Source organism: Mytilus galloprovincialis, chromosome 4 (assembly GCF_965363235.1).
Source record: "Mytilus galloprovincialis chromosome 4, xbMytGall1.hap1.1, whole genome shotgun sequence".
In the NCBI taxonomy this organism is placed as follows: domain Eukaryota; kingdom Metazoa; phylum Mollusca; class Bivalvia; order Mytilida; family Mytilidae; genus Mytilus; species Mytilus galloprovincialis.
The window spans coordinates 26,827,229-26,848,669 of NC_134841.1; the positions used below are offsets into that span (position 1 = coordinate 26,827,229).

At 31.0% G+C, this 21,441-nt stretch overlaps 1 protein-coding gene across 10 annotated transcripts in view; it reads right to left on the reverse strand.

Annotated features, from left to right (window-relative positions):
* Positions 1 to 1,401: 1,401 nt before the first annotated feature.
* Positions 1,402 to 21,441, reverse strand: part of LOC143071730 (katanin p60 ATPase-containing subunit A-like 2) — a 29,681-nt gene continuing 9,641 nt past the window's right edge. For 2 of the 10 annotated variants that reach the window (XM_076246242.1, XM_076246239.1), the window contains 16 exons: positions 19,939 to 19,977; positions 19,220 to 19,234; positions 17,542 to 17,568; positions 16,877 to 17,051; positions 16,148 to 16,270; positions 15,028 to 15,105; positions 14,390 to 14,467; positions 13,738 to 13,836; positions 13,207 to 13,270; positions 10,025 to 10,143; positions 7,579 to 7,676; positions 7,252 to 7,359; positions 6,572 to 6,740; positions 4,067 to 4,169; positions 3,326 to 3,346; positions 1,402 to 2,395 (listed from right to left, as the gene is read on the reverse strand). In XM_076246242.1, the coding sequence (XP_076102357.1) occupies positions 2,265 to 2,395; positions 3,326 to 3,346; positions 4,067 to 4,169; positions 6,572 to 6,740; positions 7,252 to 7,359; positions 7,579 to 7,676; positions 10,025 to 10,143; positions 13,207 to 13,270; positions 13,738 to 13,836; positions 14,390 to 14,467; positions 15,028 to 15,105; positions 16,148 to 16,270; positions 16,877 to 17,051; positions 17,542 to 17,568; positions 19,220 to 19,234; positions 19,939 to 19,977 (1,447 nt within the window). In that variant the 3' untranslated portion in view covers positions 1,402 to 2,264. The remainder of the gene's footprint in view (positions 2,396 to 3,325; positions 3,347 to 4,066; positions 4,170 to 6,571; positions 6,741 to 7,251; positions 7,360 to 7,578; positions 7,677 to 10,024; positions 10,144 to 13,206; positions 13,271 to 13,737; positions 13,837 to 14,389; positions 14,468 to 15,027; positions 15,106 to 16,147; positions 16,271 to 16,876; positions 17,052 to 17,541; positions 17,569 to 19,219; positions 19,235 to 19,938; positions 19,978 to 21,441) is intronic. The other 8 variants (XM_076246244.1, XM_076246241.1, XM_076246247.1 and 5 more) reach the window with 6 other exon arrangements.

Consider the following 21,441-nt stretch of genomic DNA (forward strand, 5'->3'; position numbering starts at 1 on the left):
AAACCATTTCTGTAACCTTTCTCATGAAAATTAAAATTTAAAAATTAACTGCACAATGTATAATAACGCCAATTTCAGAGACATTCTACTTTTTATCCACCAAATAAAATCTAATGAATGTATCTATCTATATATAACAATGCAAAATCAGCCATTTTTATTTGCCTGAACAAATACTGGTATCCAGAGGTATGTTATAATTTGATTAAACAGTTAAAAGGAATTGTTCTTTCCCCTTAAATAAACACATAAATATTTTCCTTAATATTATTCAACCTTAAAACAGTAGAAAAATCTATCAATACAATAATATCATAGTTGCAGCACTTAGAAATACTGAAGCAGGACTATTCTATTACACACTGTTCACTACACAACACTTTAATACTGATTGATTTATTTACATATAATTATAAATAACTACATTGCACTCATTTGATGCTACAAGCACATTAACTTTTACTTCTCTTATTGGTGATTTAATGGGGTGAAAATGTTCAGTTCACTATCTTAAATATTTTTTAACAGACTCTTACAATTCAATTTCTATTCTTAGGATGTAGGAGGACAACATGTTTAAACTTCATGCCAAATATTTGATCATTGTTAGTATGGACATGTACAGTAGAGATCAGTTGACAATCCCTACCCCAAAACAGCTGTAGAAATAAGGGAGATAACAATTTGACATGTGATCACATGTACAAGTAATTTCCTCCAATTACTGTAAACAATACAAGTGCATAGCCTCTTAGTGTCTTGTACAAAATATATAAAATAACCATAAATACTATAAAAACAATAATTAAAATTAATAAATTATCAACAAAAATATCACAGACAGTAATATGTATTTGGACGGAATGTAACAACACAGTGTTAATTTACAGATGGTAGTATTGGTAAGTTCATGCTTTGAATGGAATATGTAATCTGTGTTATTTGGACAGAATGTCCGAGAAGAAATAGTTTGGTATCAACAAAACATACAGTATTTGGATGAAATATTGAATGTAAACCAACAAATTATACTTGGAAAAAAAAGCTTTTAATCTGAAGGTAATTCTTAACAGAAGACACTATTTAGCTATTTTTTCACAAGGCATTCTTGTATATCTAATATATATTCTTGTATATCTAGTATAAATGACTTCTGAAAATTCTCTGTTATTTTAATATTGCTGTTTGATTAACCCGAAATATTCAACATTTCATACTTGTGTTTTTAATATGAATACTGGGAATAAATGTAGGATGTTAAAATAGCCCTAAACAGTCAATTTAATGAAGACTATGTATCTACTTAATAACAGATTTACATTGGGTATTAAACAGCAGCAGTATCACACTTGACCCTAACAAGGGAACCCCTAACAAGGGAACTCATTTAGCAGTTATCTAATTATACAGCAGCACTTTATATTAGCATGTCAACTTCATATGAACCAATCACCTTGTAAATATATGTAGTTTATCAGCTTTTTTTTTTTATTAGGATTGGTCATGGGTCTTCATAATCTTGACCAGTAAATTTTTTATATTATTATATTTTTAGTTGGATTTTATATGCAATAATTTTGTACTTAAAATTCTAAATATAAAACTATTGAAAACAAGATGTCTTCTGTTCATCATTATTTTCTTTATCATAACATTCATAAAGACCTTACAAAGTTTTTATGCAACGGAAAAATAAAATTGACTTTTATAATATAACACATGCAATTATTATAATGAATCCTAGGTAAAAATGGGGTCAGTAATTTATCATTTGCAATAAGTTATGCCCCTACAAATTAGACATTTTATGAAATACATGTTATAGAAAATCTATAAAAATACAGATCTTTTTTTTAAATTGACATGCGTTCTCCTTGGGAGATGAATTCATCATAACATTTCTATGCCACAAACTTAACATATGGTTTACATAGAAAAAGCATTCTTATATCCTCAATAAATATTTGAACTTAAATGTACAGGCAAAATCATACAAGTGTGATATATGTAATAAATAGCATCCAGTCTTTCCATTCAGACACAGCCTGATTTATTTTCTGTCTCACACATTTGACACACAATCTGCTGACTTTCATCCATGAATACTGTAATGTTTGGTTCAACAGAGGTGCACTTTGACTGAATTTCTATCAGTTATACTGACACATGCAATGGTGTTTTATCACAATGTTGAGAATGATTCTCCATAAAAGCCATGGTGTTTTATCACAGAATATATTTCTCTTGAGAATGATACTCCATAACTATATTGATTCATAGTCTTTTTGCCATTGTGTGTATTTCTCTTTATTTATACTAGCAGACGGTCTAGTTCTTTCAATAGCTTTTAAAACATCTGTAGTAGTAATAGTGTCCAAACGCAGATGTAACTCTCCTGTTAAAAGATAAAATTACATTTAATAAGATTTTTTTTTTGAAAATATTATTAATTCATGATAAGGGCTGCTCCAAAATAAGAATAAGAATATGTTGAGGTCTGAAGGTACTTTTATTAATATGTTATGGCCAGATCAGTTGTAGGAAATAATCAATCAACATTTTATGTCCCAAATATTCATTTCTAAAACAGCGAAGTGCTGCAATGAAAAATCCTTTATTTTTTTATGCATCTTTTGAAAAACAATTTTTCAAAAAATGTAAAAAAAGAACTTTGAAGTAAGTTTCATCCTAATACCATACACCATTGTTTAATACTAGACTGTTTAAATAATGTCTATTATTTTATCTTTATTATCATTATCTGTGCAATTGTAATTATAGAAATATCAAACCTGCATAAAAAATGGTTAATTGGAGATTTTGACATTTTACGAATAATTTATAATGTCCAAAGATATTTTAAATAAATATCATTATATTATTTGATAAATTTTACCCAAAAAATTTCATTAACTCTATGCATTTTATTTAATTTACCACATGCCAATAATTCTTAATGTGAGTATCAACATAGAAAAGTTATTTTTAGTCCCCATACTAGTGATCTTCAACAAAAATACATGTGAGAAAAGCAACATATTATTTTTTTTGTAAAAAGTTTTTTTTTACAGAATGTATTTTTATGCAATTTGTGAAGAAAAGCAGGAAATAAGCATATTAATTCACATTAATTGTTTTATAGCAAAAACACTAGGGTTATGTATAAAACTTGTAAACTCTCAAATGTTCCTGTGTTTCTAGTAATTATACAAGATTCAAATTAACTTAATTTCACTTTTAGTAATAACTTGTTTTTTAAGTAAAAGTTTCTATTATTCATATGTAAAATACAGCAAAACACAAGAACAAGTTTTAACTTAAATACCTAAACGATTATATTCAATTCCTAAAAATAGATGTAGCACCAATCTAAATGCACAAGTTAACATATCTGTATATACCTTTATAAAGGCATATGTGTATATACTTTTCTAAATAATCATGTATTATAATTTGTACACATCTATCTATATGAACATGTGTATGCACCAAGTTATCTGATGAATTTTGTGTGTAAAATGAAATCATTCACCGGAAAACAGGCTTGTGTAGAATTCCAGTATTAATATATATTTTTTCATGCACTTTTTCAGTTAACTTTCATTAATAATTCATGACTTATATTTGTACCTATGAGGCCTATTACACTGATTTTGGTGAATATGTTCCTGTCAGGGTGTCTTTGATTATTTCTAGTAGTAGGAATAAAACTGGTATAAACACTCAACAAAATCTTGTCCCTATCCAAAGTCAGGAACCTAGTCCATGGTTGTCTTAGGTAATTTCTTAATGTTATGCTGGCGGCCATATGGAATTTGGTGTTGATGACAGATAACATATGTTATTCTGTTAAGATCTTGACATTGAATCAACATTTGTCTATTGCTGAGGACTATATGTTGACTTCTAGATGTTTTTTTTTATATTGTGTTTGTTTTCTTGTGCTAGTGTTTCTTTGACTTATCCCTACATTCCCTTTATTTATTGTTTTTTTTATACATCATGTTATGTTTTGACAAAATGATATACATATCCTATATATTTTATTTGAAGACAATAAATTCACCTGGTTCATTTTTCTCTAGTGCATCAAATATTTTTCTGACAGGTCTCATGGCAGCTTCTTTACATACTAACTTTAAATCTGAACCAGAGTAATATTCAGTTCTCTGTAAAGATAAAACATTTAAAAGTAATGTAGTTAATATATACAATGCTTACATGTGACTAAGTACTGGCGAAACTGCTATGAGACTAACAAAATAGTTTTATCAGCTTAGCTCTGAAATCAATCCACTCTTGTTTAGTACAGAAATCATTTATTGATCATGATTAAAGTAATGTTGAAACTCCAATGATCAAGGCTTTACTATAGACATCAAATTAACTTTATTCCTTTATCAAGATTCATAGGATTAAGGTCATGGTCATGTGAAATTTAACCAAAAGCCAGGTACGCATAACAATCATTCCATACATTGAAAATATAGTTGGCCTACTGCTTAAAGTATCAGAGGAAAGTACCTAATCAGATAATCATTGACTAATGAACCATGAAAATGATGTCAAGGTTAGATGCATCCTCCCATACAGACATCTACAGCTTATAATTATTCCTTACACCAAATGTATTTGACCTACTTGTAATAGGATCGGAGAAATTGAACTTATCACAAAAACTTATACCTGTAGACCATGAAAACAATATATGATTGATCAACAAACATAATATTGTGTGTAAATGAGGCCCCTCATTGGGGTGTCCAAGTCATCATATAATCACAAATATTTTGCCACTATAACAACATAATCATTAAAACAAACTAGAGGCTCTAAAGAGCCTGTGTCGCTCACCTTGGTATATGTGAATATTAAACAAAGGAAGCAGATAGATTCATGACAAAATTGTGTTTTGGTGATGGTGATGTGTTTGTACATCTTACTTTACTTAACATTCTTGATGCTTACAATTATCTCTATCTATAATGAACTTGGCCAAGTAGTTTCAGTGGAAAATGTTAGTAAAAATTTACAAATTTTATGAAAATTTTAAAAAATTGACTATAAAGGACAATAACTCCTTAGGGGGTCAATTGACCATTTCAGTCATGTTGACTTATTTGTAAATCTTACTTTTCTGAACATTATTGCTGTTTAAAGGTTATCTCTATCTATTATAGTATTCAAGATAATAACCAAAAACAGCAAAATTTCCTTAAAATTACCAATTCAGGGGCAGCAACCTAACAACCAGTTGTCCAATTCATCTGAAAATTTTAGAGCAGATAGATGTGGACTTGATAAACAATTTCTCTCACTGTCAGATTTGCTCTAAATGCTTTGGTTTTTAAGTTATAAGCCCAAAACTGCATTTTACCCCTATGTTCAATTTTTAGCCATGGCGGCCATCTTGGTTGGTTGGCCGGGTCACTGGACACAATTTTTAAACTAGATACCCCATTGATGATTGTGGCCAAGTTTGATTTTATTTGGCCCAGTAGTTTCAGAGGAGAAGATTTTTGTAAAAGATAACTAACATTTACGAAAAATGGTTAAAAATTGACTATAAAGGGCAATAACTCCTATAGGGGTCAACTGACCATTTTGGACCTGTTGATTTATTTGTAAATCTTACTTTGCTGAACATTTTTTCTATTTACAGTTTATCTCTATCTATAATAATATTTCCTTAAGATTACCAATTCAGGGGCAGCAACCGATTCATCTGAAATTTTCAGGGCAGTTAGATCTTGACCTGATAAACAATTTTACCCCATGTCAGATTTGCTCTAAATGCTTTGGTTTTTGAGTTATAAGCCAAAAACTGCATTTTACCCCTATGTTCTATTTTTAGCCATGGCGGCCATGTTTTTTGATGAAACGGGAATTAAAACACAAACTTTATTCTAGATAGCATAGGAATCAATCAGATGAAGTTTGGTTTGAATTGGTTCAGTAGTTTCAGAGGAGAAGATCTTTGAAATAGTTTACGACGACGACGGACGGACGGACGACGACAACGTGTTAAGTGATGGCAAAAGCTCACATTTCCTGTTAGTCAAGGTGAGCTAAAAATTAAGGTGAGGTTTTGGAATTTGTTTCAGATGTTCAAATCAATGTTTTTTTATACAATTCAGAGTAAAATATTTCCCCCCACAACACCCATTTATCTATTCATATAAGACTTAATATCTCATAAAAGGCCTTTTGCCAAAATTTAAGCAGATTCTTAATTTCTTTTCTTTCAATTTAGATCCAAATAATACCAATGCAAATATAAGGTAAAAGTCAGAGCCAGCCTTTTCCCGCCATATTTGAAAATCAAATATCTTGAAAAGGAGCTCCATGACCTATCAATGTTTTTAGCTTATTTGTTCCTTAACTAATGCTCTTCTGACTTATAATATCAATTTAAAATTCTTGATTTTTTATTCTCAGGACTGAAAACTAATGCTCTTATAAAAATATAAATATTCATGAAATATTTGGTCTGGTAATCAAACAAAAACTATAAAAACGTCCAAGTAATCACATGATCAAAAACCCCATGAGGAGGCTCGTTAATACATACAGCTGCTAATACATCATAGTCCACATTAGATAACAGTTCTAATCCTCCTTCTTTAGGCATAACTACTGATGGAAGGTGAAATTTAAACATAGCTTTTCTGGCTTCTAACGTAGGTAAATCTACTATAATTCTCTTCTCTAATCTTCTAAGCATGGCTTGATCTAACTCCCTGAAATAAAGATTATATTAGATTATAAGATTTTTCACCTATTGATGCTAACAGCTGTGTAATTTCTATTCCACATTTTAGAAAAGGGAATAGCTATAATGTTTAATGTGGTCTCTTCTCTAAAAAATCTGACATTTAACATTAATCTCAAGTTATACTGAAATGTTTTCTTGTAAGATTTTTCAAAAAAACAGTCTTTGTTCTTGGTATTGTTTATTTTTTAAAATTTTTTGTTCTGTTAGAGTATTGTCCTATTGATAATAATCAATTGTTCCATGTGACACAGCTTCTATCAGTAGTCTTCAAGGTTATAATTTAGAAATATGATACCCCCTTTTTTCTGTAATATTTTCTCAATTTTGTTGAGACGTAACATGCCATACATACAAAGAGTCAATAATTTGATCATGTCATAAAATGTCAACAATTTTTTTTTCAATGATCTTAGAGATAAATGATCATGGTTTATGTAGAAATCTGGATAAAGATAAACAAATACATAAAAGGTTACCATGGTAAATTAGAAGCAGCCAATAAAAAGACAAGATCATCTGTTTTGGCCAATCCATCCATCTGTACTAATAATTCTGTTTTCATTCTCCTGCTGCCTTCATGTTCACTGAAACCAATTAAGATAGGCTATCATTGAATACACTAATAAACACATATAGATAGGCTATTACCTACTAGACTAAGAAATGCATACATAGAATATGTTGATTTCCTATAATATATATTTTTTTTCTTTCTTTCACAGTTATCTTCTTTTGTAAAGCAAATCACAAAAAGAGGTCTTGGCAGGGATTTGAAATTTTACATAGATTTAATACTATCTTACCTAGTACCCCCTTGAGATCCTCTTTGACTCATAATGGCCTCCAATTCATCAATAAAGATTGTAGATGGAGCATAAAATCTTGCCATCTCAAATAGCACCTGTGTAAAGTTAAACAATAAAATTAATTTTTCATGATAATATTTTACCAGTGTTTATGGCAGAACTTTGGAAAAGAGTAAAAAAAAAAAAAAAATACAGAACTCTGTAGTCCCTTGTATATTTATTCACAAATTGCTTTGACTAGTAGTGATTTCAAATTTTAAATATGGCAGACATTTGTCTATTTTTGTTGGTGTTAAATAATATTGTACATGAGTCATTTAGGTTTGTATTGTTGCTGTCTTACTGACATATATACCCCAAATCTCCTTTTCTCCATATTTCATGCACCACCTGTGTCTCTTCCAAAAACATTAATAATTATATAAACTCTCCTGACCAGTGCTCAATAATTAACACTAGTTTTTACTGTTTACCAACATAATCGTGCAAACTAATTCATGACCTTTTGTTTGTTCAAAGTTGACCTTATTTGAAATAAAAGGACCTGATTGGTTGTTTAATTCCTATTATGACGTTGTGGCATGCTTGATTCACATGCTAAAAATATGCCAAATATGATTACAACTTGACCAGTTCTCGATAATGTTTATAAAAACTTCAGAATAAAAATAAAATAAGAACTATAATGTCTATTTGATAAAATTAACATTTTACTGATAATTGGCATTCAAATTTTACTGGAATGGTAATATATTCACAGAAATTCAGAGATTCTAAAATTTATCAAAATGTTTATTGTTTGGAAAAAAAAATTTCCCCGTAAAAAATGTTCAAAGTTTATCATTCCTCAGACTGTACACAAACATTGCAGTACCACGGCTCATCAGTGACGTATGAAACACCCAAACCGGAATATATATGAAGGGACAAGCAAGTTTACCCAAAATATATTGTTTACATAAAATTGGCAGGGCCAACATTAAAAATATCTTTGTTTCCCCTCCTTGACTGAGGTTATCAGGGTATGGGTAGGCAAATTATTTTATTTTATTTCTTGATTTAATTTTTTTATATTGAATTTTTACAAAATTCAACAGGTAAGATAAGTCAAGAAAAGTGGGGTATTCCCTGATTTCAGTGTACATCCCAGTTTTCTGGTGTTAAAAACTGTATACAGGGACCTCCTTTTTTTCCCCAATTCAGTTATGTTCAGTTACACCAGGATCATGCAGCTTGGTCAATTAATTCCTAAACAAAAGATTTGTATGTTTTTTCGAGTTCTAGAAAAAACAAGGCTTCACTTATTCATGTTTTGTTGTTCCTAGAATACTTTGAGTATTTACAAATTCAACTGATGAAGTTATAACGTAAATGTGCCCTTTTGTAAATTTCATGCCATAAATTGAAAATAAAAACACATTTAAACTGGTCTTGTTTACACCAGAAATCAGGGAATTCACGTATCCAACATTTTCTGACTTGTGCCCAACCTGTTCGAAGTGAAGACAAAGTAGATTGATTTCAAAGCACGATTCAGACCATTTTTACTCAAAAGATTTTATCCCTTAAACAGGAACAGAGGTAAAAGACAAAGCCAATCAAGGTGCACTCAGTGGGTTGAAAGATTCTTCAGATTTTTTATTTTCAAATATCACCCTTGCACACAACACAAATCGTGTGGCATATGTTTGTTTTCCTTGATTCCGTATCATATAGACACTTCAATGCAAAAATGCCTTGATTTAAAACGCTTGTTGACTACAGCATCGGAAAGGTATGACAAAAAACCAACGCACGTTTACTACAGCATCGGAAAGATATCACCAAAAACCAACATAGCAAAAAATTTTGGACAAGAATGGCCAATAAAGTTTTTTGAGTCGCTGCGATTTTACCGGGTCGGACGGGGGAGGGGAAACAAACAATATTTAATTTTTGGCCCGGCGGTCAAGTGAAAATATGAAGGGGCCCTAGGGGGACAAAAAAAGACGTTAAAAACGCCTTGGATGGAATATTACTGTAGGAATCACATTTGAATTGTAAATGAATTTATAATAGATCCATGTTATTTCTAACTACTAAATATGTAATTAAAGTTGTTTTTTTTAAATTGATTCCAAGAGAGATCTTTTCAACTTCGATTCACCACTGTCGATTCATCGTCTGCTATTAATTTCCTGTTAAGCTAAGATCATGCAAAATGTACATTTCCTGTAAAGCCCCTTTTAAGGTATAAATACAAAACATATTTTAATTCTAAAGTGTTTTATTTTCATTAAAACAATCATTTCTGTAGCGCGTTATAGAGCACTGGTCAGGGGAGTCTAGTACAATTTTCCCATTGAAACATTTTTTCAGTGGTGTTCCTGGTTAACTAACTAAGCAAAGGCTCTGCAGCCATTCAATATTAGTAGAAACTATTTACTTGTTAACAAGTACTTACCCTGACTAATTTTTCAGAGTCCCCCCTCCATTTACTAACTATACTTGTAGCTGATATATTAAAGAAAGTGGTATGGCATTCTGTTGCTATGGCTTTTGCTAAAAGTGTTTTTCCTGTTCCTGTAAAAGATAACATTATCCATTACTGTATATGACAATACTCTCAGCTGAACACAGGTCTGGGAAAGAAATTGCTCATTGTTGAAGGCCATACGGTGACCTATTGTTAATTTCTGTGTCATTTGGTCTCTTGTGGAGAGTTGTCTCATTAGCAATTATACTGCATCTTATTTTTTTTATAGATACCACAATAATATTATCAGTGGATTTTACCAATGTTATAAATCAAACAATATTGTGACATCTCAAAATCCCCTTCTTAGATTGACTGAGTAAGGACAGAAAAATAAAAATGATTCAATAATGATGTGGAGATTAAATAAAAATTGTTTCTAGCACGTCATATATTAGTCTCATCTGATATGTATCAACCTAAACCCATCTGTTTTACTGAATAGTTATCAAAAGTACCAGGATTATAATTTAATACGCCAGATGCGCCTTTAGTCTACATAAGACTCTATCAGTGACGCTCAGTTCAAAATAGTTATAAAGCCAAACTAGAGGCTCTAAAGAGCCTGTGTCGCTCACCTTGGTCTATGTGCATATTAAACAAAGGACACAGATGGATTCATGACAAAATTGTGTTTTGCTGATAGTGATGTGTTTGTAGATCTTACTTTACTGAACATTCTTGGTACTTAGAATTTTCTCTATCTATAATAAACTTGGACCTTTAGATACAGTGAACAATATTTTGTAAAAATTTACAAAAATTTACCAAATTAGTGAAAATTGTTAAAAATTGAATAAAATGGGCAACAACTCCTTAAGGGGTCAACTGACGATTTTGGTCATGGTGACTTATTTCTAGATCTTACTTAGCTGAACATTATTGCTGTTTACAAGTTATCTCTATCTACAACAATATTCAAGATAATAACCAAAAACAGCAAAATTTCCTTAAAATTACTAATTCAGGGGCAGCAACCCAACAACAGGTTATCCGATTTATCTGAAAATTTCAGGGCAAATAGATCTTGACCTGTTACACAATTTTACCCCTTGTCAGATTTGCTCTAAATGCTTTGGTTTTTGAGTTATAAGCCCAAAACTGCATTTTACCCCTATGTTCTATTTTTAGCCATGTCGGCCATCTTGGATGGTTGGCCGGGTCACCAGACACATTTTTTAAACAAGATACCCCAATGATGATTTTGGCCAAGTAGTTTCAGAGGAGAAGATGTAAAAGATTACTAAGATTTACGAAAAATGGTTAAAAATTGACTATTAAGGGCAAGAACTCCTAAAGGGGTCAACTGACCATTTCGGTCATGTTGACTTATTTGTAAATCTTTTTTTGCTGAACATTATTGCTGTTTACAGTTTATCTCTATCTATAATAATATTCAAGATAATAACCAAAAACAGCAAAATTTCATTAAAATTACTTATTCTGGGGCAGCAACCCAAAACCGGGTTGTCCAATTCATCTGAAAATTTCAGGGCAGGTAGATCTTGACCTGATAAACAAATTTACCTCATGTCAGATTTACTCTAAATGCTTTGGTTTTTGAGTTATAAGCCAAAAACTGCATTTTACCCAAGGTTCTATTTTTAGCCATGGCGGCCATCTTGATTGGATGGCTGGGTCACTGGACACATTTTTCAAACTACATACCCCAAAGATGGTTGTGGCCAAGTTTGGATTGATTTGGCCAAGTAGTTTCAGAGGAGAAGATTTTTGTAAAAGATTACTAAGATTTACGAAAAATGGTTAAAAATTGACTATAAAGGGCAATAACTCCTAAAGGGGTCAACTGACCATTTCGGTCATGTTGACTTATTTGTAAATATTACTTTGCTGAACATTATTGCTGTTTACAGTTTATCTCTATCTATAATAATATTCAAGATAATAACCAAAAACAGCAAAATTTCCTTAAAATTACTAATTCAGGGGCAGCAACCCAACAACAGGTTATCCGATTTATCTGAAAATTTCAGGGCAGATAGATCTTGACCTGTTACACAAGTTTACCCCATGTCAGATTTGCTCTAAATGCTTTGGTTTTTGAGTTATAAGCCAAAAACTGCATTTTACCCCTATGTTCTATTTTTAGCCATGGCGGCCATCTTGGATGGTTGGCCGGGTCACCGGACACATTTTTTAAACTAGATACCCCAATGATGATTTTGGCCAAGTTTGGTGTAATTTGGCCCAGTAGTTTCAGAGGAGAAGATTTTTGTAAAAGTTAACGACGCCGGACAACGACGGACGACAGACGACGGACGACGGACGCCAAGTGATGGGAAAAGCTCACTTGGCCCTTTGGGCCAGGTGAGCTAAAAAGTACAAAGTTGAATAGCATTGAGGACCCAAAATTCCAAAAAGTGGTGCTAAATACAGCTAAGGTAATCTATTCCTGAAAAGCTACAGGAAATTTTGGTCTGTGACTTTTTTAGGAACTGCATGACCATGAGCAACAGAATCATCCTTCTTAGCTACACAAATGATTTCAAAGTGCCATTGACCTATTCGATCTTTTGTGTACCAGCTATCTTAGCTCATAGCTTTTAAAGCCTACCATTTTAATCATCTAGGTTCTCTCCTTTTATATTCATGTTGGTGTGTTTTTTTGTGTTTTTTTATTTTTTTATTTATACAACACCAAATCAATTATCAAAAGGCATAAAATATTGAAAAGTTCAATATTAACTATAAATATTCAATTTAGGGACATAAAAAAAATATCAAAGAATGAATCAGCATTGTTATTGTGTATTGCACTTGTAATCAAATCATCAGTCAGCTGATCTATTTTTTTCTTCATATTTCAATTTTAATTAAAAGAAATTCTATGTAAATGACTATTATTAAGCACCCAACCATTAGAACAAAATAATACAAACTCACTGATAGATTACACAACATCTTCAGGATGCTCTACTTTGTCAGATTTAACTAAAATATTACTTGGTTCACCTTTTTTAATTGTCGTGAATTTTGAATATAATTGATGCATGAGATGGTATTTATTTCTGTCCCTTTAGAAAGTACTTTATTATATTAAATAATTTAAAAGTTAAAACCAGTGTATTTTCATAGAAAGTATGTATTACCTGGAGGTCCATATAATAACAATCCTTTCCATGGAGACAGTATACCTCTAAATAATTGTGGATACTGAAAAAGAAAAAGAAACATCTAATTTCTTCGCAGTGAATTTTATTTGATATATCCATCTGTTATTCCTTTGCATATTTTTAAATACATTTTGTACCAGAAAATTGTGTGTCAAAAAGCTTATTCTATCAAATAGTTAACCAGATGTGTTGGAACGAGACAAATGGCATTTCTTGTAAAATTTTGATGACATGAAAGTCAAAGTCCAAAGCTCATTATTTTGGCAAAAATCAGCATAGCATAACCAAACTTAAAACTCAATCTTGTCATTGTAGACTAACATACTATAGATCAGCTCAATGGGAAAACTTTTAGAAAAAAAATTGGTATCTTCACAAAATTTTCAAAATCTGAAGCCCGCAACTTTGCCAATTCAGCAGAGCAGTAACAAATGTAAACTCAATCAGTAACTCATCAAAGTAGACTCACATACAAAACCTTAAATCAGCAGGGCCATAACAATTTACCTTTATAGGATAAACAACAGCTTCTTTAGATAATCTTTTAGCATGATCTAAACCTATAATATCATCCCACTTTACATCTATGTTTTGAACAAATATATCCTGAAAAATAGACAAAAATCATTTATATTAAAAAATTCTAATTTAAAAAATAATTGTTGTCCATATCTAAATTGCTTGTGTAGAATTCTGTTTTATAATTTGTAATTACTGCACCAATGTAATAACTACATAACAGGCTATTATTTTAACTTGGAATTATTTTTAATTATGGAATTTCCATAATTTCTTTGGCTTGAAATTTCTAATAAATTACAAGTTTATTCTGTATTTGAATGTTCTGTGTGGTGCACAACACTTTCTATTACAAAAAAGATAGAACATTTTCAATAGAATGTGCTGACTGCCGCGCACAACACTATCTATTCAAAAATAAATTGAATGGAAAGTGAAATGCACTGCTAAAAAGTATAATAAAGAATAACCATGGAATTTATTAAAAATTTCAAGCACAAGATTTATGCAAATTCCATAATTAAAAATAATTCCAAGTTCAAAAAATAACCTGTTACATATTGATTTAATAAGAATTATAACTAAGTCAGGGAAAGTATAAAAAGGCTAAAAATTAGAGAAATATATATATACAACTTACCCTACTAATACTTTGAGCCAGTTCTCTCCATTCACTATTGTACCCTACATAACCACCTAAAGGCTTTAACAGTCGGTCCTACAACAAACAAAAAAAATCCCATAGCTTTAGGTATTTGATTGCCCCTTTGGTTTCTTCTTACCCTTTTTTTGGCAAAGTCCTGCAACCTACATAACTATACCATTAAGGTTTTTAGTCAATACATTTTAATAAAAGCATTAAGATATAAATAAAGACCATTACAGACAAGTTACCAGACTTGAGACAGGCATATAAGAATGTGGTGAGTTTAAACAAGCTTTTTCTGAATTTTGAACAGTATGTTATATTCATTAATACAAATGTGTATTAAATGACGAATTTTCTGATGTTTCAATGGTTTTTCAAAACATGTATATCAGTAATAAGCAGAAGAAGTTCATGTAGAATTTGTTATTAAAGAAAAAAATATATATCCCAGCTGCAGTCTTTCATACTTTTTTCTTTTTTTCTTTAAATAAATAAAAAGAAGTGTACATGTATGTCTAATTTGATAATGATGATCTAATCCTTTTGTGTTTTGCAGATTGTGGTATTGACCTTTGTTTCTATATTCAATATTTCATATACTGCCACACATTATAGAGTATTATACCTACCTGACCATCAACTCCTTCCTCAGCATTCAGTTTGGTAGCATCATTAATCATAGCTCTAATATCAATTATCTGACCGGGCTGCAAAATAAAAGTTTGGTAAAAATAACTCAAACTGAAATATTAAGACATAAGAATTTGAAACAAAATAATACATCTGTAAGGAACAAAATACTTCTTCAAACAATTTGAACCTAAATGATAAGCACCAAATGTAGGTGCTGATCACTGCTGAGTGCTGATGTGTCAGAACTGAGTTTTACACTTTTGGATAATTAGCTGATATTTTTCTCTGAATGACCTTAGCTCTGTCTCCCAATTACATTCAGATGTCATGCACATTAACTTTTAATCTTAACATCAAATATTTTAAATTGTGAAGCAATATTTTGCTGGACTTTGTGTGGGGTTTTGGTCATATATTTTGGTCAGACAAATTTACATAAAGTCTGTCATGTCTATCCTTGATGTATTATCATAATTTTCTGACTAACTGCCTCATATGCTAAGTCTCAAGAAACAGTAAAGTGACCTGGAATATAGATGATGGAATGACAAAGATTAATCTTTATATACCCAATCATCATATTAAAGTGTAATTGCAGACTACTTCCAAACAATCATGATGCATTCAACCCGGCCACATTTTTGTACATGTCCCAAGTCAGGAGCCTCTGGCTTTTGTTAGTCTTGTATGATTTTTAATTTTAGTTTCTTCTATATATTTCGGAGTTTAGTGTGACATCCATTATCACTGAACTAGTACATATTTTTGTTTAGAGGCCACCTGAAGCATGCCCCTGGATGTGTGATTTTCTTGCTGTACTAAAGACCCATTGATGGCCTTTGGCTATTTTCCCACTCTTTTGTTACATGGTTATCACATTGACACATTCTCCATTTCCATTCTCAATTTTATTTTAATCTTTATAGGATTAACTACTCTGATGGTAAAGTGACCTCCCTCTACAGCTTTCCTCACTATGAAAAATTGATTTATTTCTGCTAAATATAGGTTAAAAACCTATATAATTTCTTAAAGCTAATCGTTTATTAATTCTTATTTTACAACCTGGCATATTAATGATAATCAAGAATATTATATCATTGAAATAAAGCATACTTTATTCAATCTCTTGTTAGGTTCATCCACCACCCGACTTTCTGAATTGTTATTACTTCCTTGTACTGTTAACCCTTGCAAGGTCAAACCAAGGTCACCATTGGTCAGTGTAGCACCATTCACCTACACAACACATAACAACACAAATGTATTTTATACAAGAAAACAATATACAATAATTTAATTTTGGATGTAACACGTCTTCTGATTGGCTGACGTTATTTTGTTATAAGCCCATGGCATGTGACCGTGATGTCATCAACGTTTTTTCATGGTTTTCTACGGTTTAAAATGGAATTTAGAATTAAATTATAAGAAATGACTGTAATATTTTTTCTGTCTATTCGAAATAACATAAAAAATGTGGTGCACACGTTAAATAACCCGCTACGCACGTTATTCAGTGTGCACCAAATTTTTTATGTTATTTCTTCATAGACAGAAAAAATATTACAGTCATTCCTTAATTAACCAAATAGAGTGATACTACTGCAAAAATAGTTTTTAATCATAAATTACAAACATTAATTTTGCAACAGGTCAAGTTCAATCCTCACTCAAACATATCGTTACATATCATTTCAAAAAAAAAATCTGACAGAGAAATAGTAACGGAACACTGTGCTTATTCAACCTATTCCAACATGTCTACAGACAACCACAATATTTATCACTCTAAAACCCCATCAATACAATACTATTCTATCTAATTATTATGTTATACCCTACCATTTTATCTGATTTGCTTTGTTCTGGTCCATTAGGTCTTCTTGTAGAGGACTGAACTTGTCTTGTTTGTCTACCAGTTCCAGATTTAGGTCTTCCAGACTGCTGAGGTGGACTTGGAGGTCGGCCATTCTGTGGTATTCTGGGTAATGATGGTGTTAAAGATGCTGAGTTTTTACTGAAATGATAAAAATTATAAATGCAAGTCCTGTTATACAGATAAATTGGTCTTTAAATCTAATTTTCCTTCTAAACAAGAAGACTGATATTTTTCTCATTAATATAAAAATAATTATACAAGTTACGCTATGGCATAATTCAGGCATTTTCCACTTGTTTGGGCTAATTTATTATACATGTATCAACAAACAGAAATAACAGACAATTCCAAGATACTTAATTATTTAAGTATGAATGATTATTGTTCAGATATGCTCTTTTCTACAACACAAAATGCATGATGTGTTAACATGAATTATGAATGAAATACTAGTTTTACAAAATGCATACTGCAAATGCCAAACAAAATATGACCAATGAAGCAATGATCTTGCATTGCATGCAAAAAATCTGCTAATCATGTGTGTATACATCAAGTTCAAATATATATGGTTTGTAGTATGATCCCAAAATATATGTCCATCACCAAATAAATCTGTTCTACCTACCATGCGGACAGGGACAATGACCGTATTCTTTAAATAATAAAGATATATATTCATATATGTATTTTTAACTCTCACCATGTCAGCAAACATCTAAATTTTAGTCCTATTCAAACTTCTAAATGTTAACTTTTGGATTCATAATTACAGTTACATGAAACTTTCACACTAAAAACTCATCAGTTTTTCCATAATTTAATTTTTTTTTAATAAAAACATAAAACATTCATCACTTTCATGTATTCATTTCTCAACATTAAAGTAAATGGGTAGTTGAAAGTATTTAGTACAATGGGTGCCAATTGCAAAGCATTAACTAGTTCAAGCATCACATGTTTGTCATTATAACCTAGAATTTACAAAAACTCTAAAAGTGGGAAAATAGTAGAAATGTCATTGATATAGTAGCTGACCCCCACCTCCAGATGAGGGATTCTATGGCTGCATTGAAGAGCCATTTTTGACCTTGGGCTGTTTTCTGCTCTTTGGTCGAGTTGTTGTCTCGTTGAGATATTCCCCATTTCCATTCTCAATTTTATCTTAGACTTAGTAACAAAACATGTAACAGTAACAAAACAATGTTTCACAAAAATCTAGGTCCAAATTTCAACTGTTTACACGTATTATTGTGCTATAATCATATCCCAATTGGTAATCAAGGTATCAGAAAACAGAAAGTAGGTAACTTGACTGAAGGAAACAGGGACAACTAATTAAATGATAAAACTAAATTAGAACTTTGCTTAACTTTATATTATTGAATATATAGTCCTATATCAAATCATGGTGGATTCAATAGGATTGATCTACCTTGTACAAGTGATCAAATTGAGTAAAAGTCTGACTTATATATGGTACAATGTATCTCTGTTCCTGCTGTAATCTACATTCAAACAAGTGTAATATATGTTACACTGACATATAATTTACTCTTTAATTGAAGGATGCTCAACGTCAAGCAGCAAATATTACATGCATATTCAGGAGAACTTTTTAATGAGATCTGAATATAAACCGCTTTGTACTAGACTGACATACTGAATTAAATCTTGATGTGATGTACAAAGGTTACAGCCTGTTTGAAGACAATGTCACCAATGATGATGATAGCATGACACAATATTTAACTCTTATTCCTAAATTTAGAATGCTTTGCAAAAAGGCAGCAAGAAAAAACCCAGACATGGGCATTTGGCAAAATATGAAACAATTCAAACAAGAAAACCAATGGCAACCACTGAATTATGTGTACAGTTTTAATGGATATGAAAAGGCAAATTTAAATTTGTATACGAAAAAGACCCCAATATAAAACTTAACCAACCCAGAATGGAATACTGACAGGCAATGATAAATACATAAAGTATATACTTCTTAATATTTTGCATAAATAAAAACAAGCTGTGTGTCCAATAACATATTAAGAGACAACTCTCCACACCAGAGACCAGATGACAAAAAAGTAAACAATAATAGGTCAAAGTACAGCCTGTATACTATCATACACAAGCCTATGAAATTCTATGTTTACAATAGAGTATTTGGACATAAAACAAATCTTATTTACAGTTGACCCTCTTAACCTCCATAAAAAAATTGGGTGTTTTCTCTCCAAAATTTAAATGAACTGATTTGTGACAATCTTACTATGTCCCCAACACCTTCAACACATAATACGTACCGAGGCGATCTTACTCTAAACATGAAATTATACAAATATGGTACATATATAAATATATTATGAAGAAACAATCTCTTTGATTAGTATTTTATTAGAATGACAAAATATTGTAACAGTTTGTGGATGCGATTCCATGATACCTCCATTGATTAGTAAGTACATGTACTTAATAGATAATGAGGAAATTAAAGTTCTCTATACAGTTGTGTCTAAAATGAATTCCATGCTGGTTGTCTTTCTAATGTAATCTCATCAGAAATTACATCTAGTTTTACAAAATATTCATGAAATTATAAATTTTAATATGAAACAGCAAATGTTCCTTGTATTTGAGTCAAACCCTAAGGCCTTAGGTTTTTTTGCTTTATGGAGCATTCGTTTAAAGTTTTGTTATTTTAGCCTCAAAAAAGGGATATTCTTCAGCAGTTATTTCAGAAATATCATATCAAACCAAATAACAACAATTGTAACACATATTTGGCTTTTGAAAACAGTTTTATGTCAAAGCACAAAAATAATTTACAAATTAGTTCAGGGGTCAAAGCAGGTTTATAGGATCATTTGCAAAATATAGAAGTGGGCATTATATATGTGAAAATGCTCAAACGAGTGAATATAAAACAATTTTCTCAAAATCAAAAATGTAAATAACTTTCAAAAAATGTTTTAAAATTTGCAAACTGTCCCAAAACGAGTGCTGCATAAACACAAATACCTACCGAGGGGATGATCTAGCACGAAAACTATGTTCCCTCATGCTGAACAAAAATAAAAACAAGTCAAATTTGCATAAAATAATGTTGTTTTTTCGATTATTCAATCACATGTACGGTAGATGTGTAATGTATTCTTTATGTAATGGTAATCAATGAGAGTTATTTCCCATAAATTATTACTGAAGAGAAAACTCTTTTGTAAATAATTTCAACAAGTTATTTCCCTTGTTAAATTATTATATTTCAACTTGTGACAGTTTCAGCCAATCTTCAACAAAATAACCCCATCTACACCAAGTCCACTAAACAGGGAATTAAATAAACAGGTCAAAATGTAAGACTCTTTCAAAATAATAACAAATAATGTTCAGTAATGGTCTTTTGATGAAAATCACATTTAAAAAATCACTGACAATACAAATTCAATATGGATGCCATACACAATCTATAATGTAAATATAATTAGAATGCGTCCATGGGATACATATGCCCCCATTTGTAATTATGCAAGAGTCAATGTACCTTGACATTGCGTTTTCATTTAACTTTCATGGCATTTGTTTCAGTGTGTTGCATGCACAAAAGTAACAAAAAGGCAAATTTGGCAATTTACAAATTTAGAATGGGACATAACACAAGTCAAAGTGATCCTACCCAATTTGTGTTGGTGTTAATAAGCATTGTGTATAAATTTCATTTCGTTGTGGCAAAGTCAAGTAAGATTGTGGAAAAGTCAATTTCGCCATATTTTTTTCAATAAGGAAGGGACATTATCCTAGAACAGTTAAAGTGTTGCCTCCCAAATTCAAACTTGTGTTTTGTGGTCAATAAGCAGAGTGAATAAGTTTAATAACATTTGATCAAAGCAAAGTAAAGCTAGAGTGTGGAAATGAGATATTTGTCATTTTTTCCAATTAGAAAGGGACAAATATGTAACTCAAGAACAGCAAAAGTGATGTCACCCAAATTTTAATTTGACCTGTGTTTAATGGTCATAAGCATTGTGTATAAGTTTCTTAATATCTGATGGATGCAAACTAAACTCAGAGAACAGAAACCAATGTTTGGACGTACATTAGTACAGATGGACAAGGGTAAAGCATTATGGCCCCTTCATCAGGACAGGGGCATTAAAAAACAACACTTGTTTAATAAGCTTATTTGAAGTCAATTGAAATTTGTTTGTTCTTTAAAACAGCAGTGGAAAACCAAGGATATATATTACAAGGAAGGGAATCCTAGATAAGGACCAAAATATAAACAAATAAGATTTAAGCAATCTTAATAAGGATCATGGTGACTCAAATATGATTTTTTAAATGTCTTTTGTGTAGCCGTAGGATGGTTTCAGTGGTGATATCATTGATACATGAAAAATATGATTAATACATGTATAGACTCACAAATTCTTGAGAATGGATGGACACTCATGAGTCGCATAAGCATAAAAGTAGGTCACAGTTACTAAAGTAAAAAATGTAGTGATGAATATTTTTGTACTATCTA